This window comes from Eufriesea mexicana, unplaced genomic scaffold (genome assembly GCF_001483705.2).
Source record: "Eufriesea mexicana isolate 0111107269 unplaced genomic scaffold, ASM148370v2 scaffold9538, whole genome shotgun sequence".
In the NCBI taxonomy this organism is placed as follows: Eukaryota; Metazoa; Arthropoda; class Insecta; order Hymenoptera; family Apidae; genus Eufriesea; species Eufriesea mexicana.
Genome location: NW_016917269.1, coordinates 66,605 through 76,903, shown reverse-complemented (window position 1 = coordinate 76,903; position 10,299 = coordinate 66,605). Strand labels below are relative to the sequence as shown.

The 10,299-nt window shown below is 41.4% G+C and overlaps 1 protein-coding gene across 4 annotated transcripts in view; it reads left to right on the top strand.

Annotated features, from left to right (window-relative positions):
- The window catches only part of LOC108553218 (ribosomal protein S6 kinase alpha-5), a 56,040-nt gene that overhangs the window by 2,861 nt on the left and 42,880 nt on the right, over positions 1-10,299 (top strand). Inside the window, exons 1-2 of one of the 4 annotated variants that reach the window (XM_017908021.1) lie at positions 1,256-1,329; positions 7,521-8,538. The exons of 2 other annotated variants lie outside the window; for them this stretch is intronic. In XM_017908021.1, coding sequence (XP_017763510.1) covers positions 8,310-8,538 — 229 coding nt within the window. In that variant the 5' untranslated portion in view covers positions 1,256-1,329; positions 7,521-8,309. Of the gene's footprint in view, positions 1-1,255; positions 1,330-7,520; positions 8,539-9,961; positions 10,117-10,299 lie in introns of those variants that run through there. One more of the 4 variants, XM_017908025.1, reaches the window with a different exon arrangement.

The following is a 10,299-nucleotide window of genomic DNA, read 5'->3' as shown; positions in this document are numbered from 1 at the left end:
GGGGGGGGGGGGGCGTGTTCTGGAAGGGATACGATATTTACGATTCACGATATATGATTTTCTTCTCGATACGCGAAATTTTGTCGAAATGCGAGCGAAATCGTTTCACATGCAAAACCTCAATGCGATTGCGACGTAAATGGAACACTAATCGATAAAAATATTACAGCAACGAACACTTTGTCAGTGACGCAAGCAATAAACGATTAAATCGTAAAAAAGTTAATAATTAATTTTCCTTCTCTAACTAATCTTATTTTTTCAAGAAATTTTGTAAAAAAAAAAAAACAAATATCGATAATATAAAATATCTATAAGTATAGCGCTTTTTATAATGCATTTAATTATATATTTTTCATCATAGCCATGTGTCATAGCGAAGCAGTTAATTGGAGTATCATAAAATGGAAAAATAACATTAGCTACTATTACGCAACGAGCCGGGTACCCCATTTGCTCGATCCGTCACTGGGCGGATCTCGGTGTTTTCCAAATCAGCTGTTAGTCGCCGGTGAAGGGTGACTCGTGAGCCGTGTAGTGGGGGGCCGTCAGTCGGCTTCGAGACTTGGGCCGGTGCGCATCGTGTTTTGTTTACTGCGCACCACGTCGCACCGTATCGTATTCTAGATGTACGCGTAATTTACCTCGTGCACGCATATGTCTCTCTGATCTCGTTACGTGCACGTGAAATACCGTCGTTACATCGTATTCATGATCGCGTGTGACGTATCGACCAAGTGAAAGTGGAACGAGAGCTATCGGCGAAGGAACTTTTCAAAAAGCGTTAGTATCCATATTCCACGCGACCTCCCTGCGACATTATCTGTTGTTCGTTTATATCGAGTGCGTAGTGAGAAACGTCAAGACACGTCGAGCTGCGAATCGCGTGATATACACCGCGTATCGAACCTGGCACGCGAAAAAGACACAGTGCTCCAAGTACGTTCTTTTTTTTGCGTCGTACTCCAGATCCATTAGCCGGACATCACTTGTCCCGTGAAACCATATGCTCGTAGTGTTACATACGGATACACCTAGTGGAAACTTCCATGTATCGATGAAGGGGAACACTGTAGCGTGTTGTGGAAGCGCAGCAAGTATTTAAAAATAAATACCAACGCGAAGCCGTGTCCCGTTTACGGTGAGGCAGCGCTCGTCGACGGTGTATCGAAAACATTGGACCACCAGAACACGTGGCAGCAGTGGTCACGGCTAATCCGTTCCGTTTTCCACGCTGCCTCTTCCTCAACCGACACAACCAACCGAGGCAGGCAGATCGCGCAGATATTCGCGAAGGTGGCCAAGGCCGAGGCTTGCTCTCCGTACAAGGTACGCGACTTAAAGTGTGTCAGTAGGATAATGACGGCCGATCCGTTTCGTTCGGTCGGACACTTTTGCCTGACTCGACTCTTAGGAATTGGAACACGACTGCATAACTAGAGAAAGGGATTGCGACATGATCGGTCAGAACTTTTTCGAATAACGTTTTCACGCATTAAAGCACTGCTTGTTTTCGGTCGCGATTCCTTGTCGTGTCTTCCCTCTCCCTCCGCCATCTCGGGAGTCGCGTTGATGTCGCGTTGCGTCATTGGGTGAAGGGGAAGGGGAAGAAGAGGGCGATGATGACGATGTAGTAGCGAGAGACGGAAAAAAGCGTGCGTCGAGCGAAATTGAGTCGGCGTACACCGGTTTTCAGCGGATATAGTCAAATATCCGAATGTAAGCAGGTTAGTTACCGATTGTTCAACCGTGGTATCCGACTACGCGGATAATACGGTTACAGTTAACCTAATACTCGCGCAATACACTGTTTAACCGAGCAATGGCAGTTATATTAATACATTGGTACAGGGTGTCTGGTTTGAACAGAGAACACGTGATATGTATATCGGGGTCACCGGTCCGGGTTAGGTTTAAACTTTGTGCGTAATTAGCGCACGCTGTGTATAATGGTATATAGTGTTGACTAATATAAGACTCTAACGTGTTCAACTCGAAGTTGAATCTGACTCGTTTTTAGCGTTTGTTGATAAGTAATGGTGTGTAAATAAATCTTCTTTAGTATCTCTTCACTGTCATCGCGTCTCTCTTTTTTAGTATTCTGTAAATTGCTCAACTTTTTATTATTAATTACCACTTCGTGACCAATTCTCGGTTTTTATTCAATTATTCTTTCCGTTACATAATTCCACAAAATTAAATACCATGACGCGTTAAGAATCCCCTGTCTCTTATATTTCGTAGTTTCTGCCCCTTCGAACCCGATATATTAACTATGCCGAAAATTTTGATTCCAATCGTTTCTACGGAGACTCCGTTGTTTTTGCATGATAGTTTTCGCGAAAGGCATCAGAAACTTGTTTGATATAAGAGGGAAAAGTCGGAAAGATTAAATCGCGTGTAATTAGCGTGTCAAGGTGGAGCGAGATAGAATGACACGCGGTTTCGAGGAAGCTTTCGTGAAGTGATGTAACGAGCGTCAATGATAAGTCAATATCATTTCTAACACGGCGCAGTAGCTCCCAGCCACGCTGCGGCGGCTCCGCGGTTGAGAGTCACTACTCTTCGTGTGACGAATTTATCGACAGTGCTCATGGCGATATCTCGCGAGGTGGTAATCGAAAGTTGTAGAATTCGTATGAAAAATATGGTACACGCAAAAAGGGAGTAAGAGTGAAATTAAAGTTTTCACAATTAGCAATTGGAAACATTTAATTCCAGCGTTGGTTTTCTCGACTAGGCTAGGGAACTTTCTTGAATCCATTAGCCTAATAAGCAGCCCGCTGTATATACCGTATACAATGTAATATCACAATGAAACACCATCAAACGAAATTGTAATTAACAAGTAGCGTTATTATCCTCTCCATGGTAAATTTCAAGCGATTTTACTCGATTAATTTCGTTTTAATTATATCATTGTAACGGCCGCTAATGAAACGTTAATATAAGTAAATTACGCGTAATCATTAAGGGGAAAGCGAATGCTATTTTAAAGTACAAGCTGTCATTCTGTTTGTCTCATTAAATCCAGGCCTTGATAGATGGACACGAGTTTTCATATTGCAGGAAATGCAGAATGTTATTCAGTGTGATACTACTAACGATCATTAGCATCAATCATTGCAACGAAAAAATTAAAATATTACTTTGCTATACCTCGTATTTCTCCTACTTCAAACAAATTTTTCTTTCTCATTTTTTAATTATTATCGTTCCAAAGAAAAAAATACTCGCTCCATGGCAATAACTTTATTCACTTATTTTTCTTTTTACATTTTTGTAATCGTATGAAATGTTTCCGTTGTTATTGGCGGTGCGATAAAAATCTGGAAAACATGCGAGTTCTGTGGTAAATATATTTTTAATCACGTTATTCGTGTCTATCCTATCGAGACAAACAACCGTTTCCTCAAACGCTAGTTATTATTCCAGATATTTTTCAAATAACGTCCAAACCAGACACCCGATATACCGCGAAAGAATCCCAATTTTGAACACCGTATTAACACGTTCTGCGCCATGGGGAATTACTCATGATCCGCCATAATGGATGGATCATTACACATTCATTAGACGGACTGGTCAAAAACTATTGTTACCTGCAGAAGGTGGAGGTAAAGACTAATTTGGAGGTTATGAACGTAATTTGCGTCGGATGACTCACGAGTAACATAAACTTGCAATTTTTAACATTCGAGATTCATCAAATCACACCATTGCATTCCCGAAATAAATAAAACCACAGAAAAAATCTAACCTATAAATTGAAATAATTAATATTCCAAAATTCAATATTCTAGTGAATTCTAGTGCCTTTAACACTATTTATTAGTATTAAAAAAAGGAAGTATCGAGTAATTTTCAATAATTAAATATTTCGAAGTGATTTCTACGTTCGGATAAACAAATACCGCGTTAACCTCACTTTCGAACGTTTGATTCTCGCATGGTACAGAACGTGTCGATCAATCGACCGTGTCTCATCGATTACCGTACGATTAGGATAATGGCGACCGTATTACGTCTGTGCATCCGGATGTCGTCGTTCGATCGGTTCTCGCCAGGGTATCCGGTCGCTCCTGGTCGGTATTAGAGGATTCCGAGAAGGACGCTTATCGACCGACTCTTATCTGACGTCGAACGGACGATACGTGAAAAACACGATGGGTTTTATGAGTTTCGATGTCGAGCGAAGGAAAACTTTGCTCCCGGGGAACAAAAAACCGTAGGAATCCTCGAGGAGGCTAGACGAGTAGTGGGGGCAGGTGGGGCGAGACGTTCTTCGATTTGTAGCCAGTCGAAACGTACGAAATGTCCGACTTCTTGGCCACGTTCTATTAAACGGAGAAGCAGCCTAATCGAGGCGATCGTCGTTCGGGGTCGAGACGTTTTTATCCCGCGCGTTACAACGCCTTTGTAATATTCTATTTCGTAACGGGCCGACCTAACCTCTCCGTATATTTTATCACGTTCGCTGCCCGTGGACCAATTCTTTTTTTCCCGCGCTATTCAAGGGGGAATTATTTCGAAACGAAGTGCATTCTCGAAGAGAAATTCCAGTTCAAAAATTAGGTTTCAAACAGGTTAATAATTTTCCTCCAGTGGAGGAAGAACCGTTTCGAAACGAAATGTACAATATTTTTGAGGGGAAATTTTAATTTGAAAGTTTAAGTTTCGAATCGGTGAGATTTTTAGAGGTTAAGTTACCGACTAACAATGGTATCTGGGTAAAATTAAATATGGCTCCGTCACATCGGTAGATGTCGAATTGCGAATTCATTTTAATTGATAAAGGAGGTTAATTAATTGAGACTAACGCGGGAAAGACGGCCATAGTTTATCGGGATTTCAATTGTAATTACGATACTTATGTTATCAATGTTTTATTGTTGTAACGTATTTCACACATTGTTTGCATATCGCGTGTACGTAATATACTACATTTCTATGTATGTCGAAGAATTATATTTTCGTATCTTGTACGTTTTATTTGCGTGTTTCGACACGTTTTAAATGCACAAATTTAAAAGTCTATTATTTGTGCGCGAGTGGGAAAATATTTCGGGATAAAATATGTAACATTCGAAATACGAGACGGAACTAAAGTTATCGATATTCTGGGCATCAACAGGTTATTTCGCGAAATATTTTATGCCAGATTTAGCAGAGAAGATAACTGGTCTGAAACGGAAGGTCATCGATGAGCCATACTGTAGGGAATGTGTTATTAGTATTAAATGCAGGGGAAGAATCGAGTGTATTGTTGGCAAAAGGTAAAGGGAAAAATTAGGTATATTATTAGCATGAAATAAAAGGGGACAAATTCTATACTCGAAGCTGAAAGTTTATTGAAAAATTTCAAGAAAATAGAAAATAAAAATATAATTGCAGTTCAGCGTGTAAAAATATTGTACATTTCTTGTGATAATTCTCGTAATAATTCTTGCAGTATTAGTTTTTTCTCTGACAGATTTGTTTTATGCGATGAGCAGGTAAAATTTGTTTTTCTAATTCTGAAGAAAAAGTTAACGAGATGTAACTTATTATTTGCAATTAATTCGTAATTATTTTGCTATTAAGAAACTCCATTTCGCAGAATCTTAATGTTAGAGTTAACGCGTTAAGTTATTGGCTCATTTATATCAGCGCTAATTTCTTTGTTTTCGCTATTAAGTAACAAGGTTCCGTCCTTCAGTTCGCTTAAATAAATTCAGCTTTGTATGTAAATCGGGGAAATAATAAGTCTCGATCCTCGACTGTAATACTTTGGTTTCTAGGAATACCGCGTTAGCGTTTCATGTTTCGTTTCATTCATATTCCCGTTAATTGCCTTGGTTTCGCAGCATAATTACCCCGAGACTCGAAATCGTGAAGAAATAAATCGATTTTGTATCTTTCGATTCGCACGATCTAGTGCGGAACGCTTGAAAAAGGAACTAGGGAATTTTCCTTCGAAATGTAAGATATCCGACTTCGTGCCTTATCTTGATATCCGTTTCCATGAAAACGTCATTTTAAGCGGCGAGACAATTTAAAGGAAACATTACAAGCCTGTTTGCAGACGGACATTTCGAACGTTACGACCCAATAAATACGGGCCGCGCGACCTTTGGGGAAAGTGTTTACGATAGATCTAGGGATATTCGAGGCCTTCGGGATCACGGCGACACGCGGTATGACGCGTTGGAAATAATTTTATCTTCGATAAAGCGCATTGTTTGTCGGTTTGGTGCAATCTAACCGCGTGTCTATCTCGATGCTTGAGCGCGTGCTATACAGGGTGTTCTAAAAGTAACCGAGACCAATGACGCATCTATTAAAGAAATAAAAATAAAAGGAAAATAAAAATATGGAGATATTAATCATCGAGATGTAGAATTGCTAATTCTACGGTTTAGTAACTTTTCTCAAAATTGGCTATTTGATTTCGTTTTTCTTTTTCCAAGGAAAAATCTTTATCTCGTCACTAAAATGATCGAAGTATAATTACGTGATAAAAGAGCTAGTTATGGGGCGAATTTTCTCTTTTTATAATTGATTTTCATTTTTCGTTCCAAATTTATAGAATTTCTTGGAAATAGTGGTTACTTTTGGACCACTCTGTAGATTGATTCGAAGACGGATTGTTTCATTGGAATCCAATTGTTCTTGCGACACGAGGGAGAAAACATTGCTTCTTTGATCTACGATTATAACGTTCTATTAATGTAATGTTTACTCGTGTGGAGAGATACTAATTCGTATATATATATTTTTATTAAATATTTTTAAGCGTGATACTATATTTTAATTAATTGGTGTCGTTGAACGATAAATGATGTCACAGTGTTAGGATGTGCATGTACAAAAATTTAACCCTTTCACGGTGCAGAACGGAAGAGACTCAAACAAGCAGTCAAACATACTAAGGGGTTAACTATGCTAAACGTGGGATATATTATACTAACTGTATAATCCTACAAACCTCTTTTACCTTGCTTTCACATCAAACGACAGTATTCAAACATCAACACACGGGATCCCATTATGGGTGCGAAGGAGTTAAATACACAGGATGTAATTATTAAAATTGATTAGCTGCGAAATGTTCCAAACGAGCTGCCAAATTGTCAAATCAGTCAACTCCGTAAAACGAAAAATAGGAAATGACAAAATAATTTTTTTTATTTTTCATTTTTCATATAACCAAACGAGTTTCATTATTATTTATAATGCCAAAAATTTCAAATATGAAAGATTAAGCATCAATCGATCGTCTTGAGATAAAAAGAAAATATTTTCTCAATTCTCAAATCTCAATGTGGAAAAATGCAAAAGATTTTCATAATTTGGGATTAGGAATTCGGATAATTTTTTTTCCTGATTGTATCTTCTTCCTCACCGTGAAAAGGTTAACAAGATTTGCGTTTAACACGGAAAAATAGTGAACCCGGTGTCAGCGAAACGATCCATCTTCGTTGCCCCGGATCAGTACCCCGATCACCGTGCCACGCGTTAATCGCTCGTTCTGTACACAGGTATACGCACGCTAGAGTCTTAGAAAGCACCAGAGTAGCCGGTGCCAGAGAAAAAGACAGTCTTCAAGTAAATCGAGTCCATACTAAGCGCGAGTACATCGCTTAGAAAGAAAGCGCGGGAAAAATCGGTTGACCGATGGATTTTCAGCGACTTCCAGGTGACGGTGTCGCATAAAAGAAGACGGAGACCGTCCAGTGTAAGAAAATCGGTAACAAAACTCGCACGGCGATAGAAAATCGGTAAGAAAACCGTCTAGCGCAAGAAAATCGGCGAGAATACGGTTCGGTGTAAAGAAATCGGCAGAAAGAGTCGTACGGCGCAAGAAAACCGGTAAAAAAACTCGTGCGGGGCAAGAGAATCGGTACGGAGATTCGTCCGACGTAAGAGAATCGGTAAGAAGACTCGTCCGGCGCAAGAAAATCGATAAGGAAACTCGTGCGGCACAAGAAAATCGGTAAGGAAACTCGTGCGGCGCAAGAAAACCGGTAAGGAAATTTGTCCGGCGTAAGAAAATCGGTAAGGAAACTCGTCCCGCGCAAGAAAATCGGTGAAAAGGCCCTTAAGCTCGAGAAATCGGCGAAAGGGTCCTTGAGCTCGAGAAAATCGCATTCGGTCGACCATCGAACGAAAATCGGGCAAGATCGGACCGCGACGAAGCATAACATGCGACGTTCGGTCGGTTGACGCGTTGTTGATCGTCCTCGTGCCACGTGTTACGCAGCACACGGCCACGTTATGCAGTGACGCGGCGAGTCTAGGGAGCCCGTGATCGGTTGTGCGTGGAGAGTATGCCGAAGAGTGGCGGCTCGTCGACGAGCACCATGAAGAACCCGGAGCACGAGAGCGGCTACTTCGAGGACGGAAGTGACGTGGAAACGAACGTCGAGGAGGCGATTGTCGCCGAAGAAAGGAAGTACGCGTCGACCTGTTACGGGCTGGCCAAGGCCATCCACGAGCTAGACGTCAGGGACTCCAGCGAGCCGGTTCCAGACCACTACGAGGGCAGGCTGAATAGAGGTACGACGCGATGTTTTCCTCGAAAGCGCACTGCCGGTTTTCCGGCTTGCTGCTTGCGTATGATGTGTGCTGGTCGTCGGTTGCATCGACTAGGATAGGGTTCACGGGAAATTGATGACTGCTTGGAAGTGTGGTAGATCGGTTGGTTAGATGCTGCGGGAGTAGTGGAGTTCGTCGAGGGTACCAAGTGTGGGTATAGGTAGTCGGTTTTAATTTTAGCCCTTTACACTTCGAGTTGCTATTGATTAATGATCTTGTCCACGATAAGTAATCGAGTACTTTGAGTACACGGAGTAGGTTGAGCGCGTTCAGCGCGCCGTAAAGTGTATTAAATGTTCCGAGTACATCGAGTGCATTGAGTAGATTAAGCGCATTGATTAAGTAGATCGAGTATGTTAAGTACGTGGAGTACATTAAATAAATTGAGTGCGTTAAGTGCATTCGGTAGAAGTGCATTAAGTACATCGAGTATATCGAATGGTAGTAGATCGGTCGAATATCGACGAGTCTTTAAAAAAAGGCAATTTTCAAAATTACATAAAATTTATCAAAAATCACTACTGAGGGTTTCGTAAAGTCTGACTTATTAAAAACAAATTTATCAGAGTTATTAACGAGGGTTTTAGCGTTATATATTTCATATCTAGTCTATATTTCGTGTATCTAGTCTATATTTCGTATTTGAAAAATCCAACTCGGTCAAGATCAATTCTAAAGGAAGTTGCACTCGGTTCGAATGCAAATGGCCGAAACCGATATAACAAAAGCGCGGCGAAACTCGCCGACGACAAACTTCTTGCAAGGTCAAGCCGCCAGTCAATAATTTTCTTTACCCAGTGTCTTAAGCGAGTTCTCGAGTAAGCTCGCAACAAACTTTCCCTCTTCTCTTTAACTCTTTAACATCGGTTCATCAAATTAAATAAAGCTATATAGACATGTTTACGCCACCTCGGACGCATGACCACGGAAGAAATAACACTTCGCGAGAACTCGGCTATTCTCGGCAAGAAACGGCAGCAAAACAATCATTCGCCCGTGCTATTATTACCGTTGCGGATCCTATTAACGACTCACAAGGCAATCTCCAAAATTATCCGCGAACGAGTCCCCTAAAATCGTCCGGATGAATCGTGCATTGAACATACCTCGACTAATTCGAGCACGCGAAAACAATCCCATTGAAAAGCCGGCTTGTTTGCGTCCAAAGAACAGCAGCCCCTCTTATCCCGGACGATCCTAGTGAATAAACCCGGCGCGCGACGGCCGGCACGACTAGCCCCAATTAGTCACTAGCGCGTTCGTGCATGTTCGGGCGTAGTCGCGGAGATTGCCGAGTGTCCCGTTGCGCGCAGCTACGTTTCAAAGGTTGCGTCGCGTTTTCGTGGGCATCGCGGTATCTCGTGGGGACAGTGAGTCACGCCATAGGCGTGTGTAACGTCACGTTTAACCCTCTTTCGGCTGCCGGAACCTAGAAAGTAAAATGTCCACGTGTGCGCACGTAAACCGTTATGGTTCTTAAGCGGTTTCGTAAACCCGAAGGGCATTATCAATGACTCTCGACGTTTCTCTTACCGTCAGGTAAAGTTCCCCTTTATTTCTTTCGATATACTACCGCTTTTAATTATCGAGTCCTCGCACGTACACGCGAAAGTTCACGGATATGGAGACTTATATCCTGTCCGGTGCAACTTTTTTTTCTGTTTTGAATGCCATGTTCACGCGTGTGTATCACGAGTCCACTCGTGCATATTTTCAACGCAT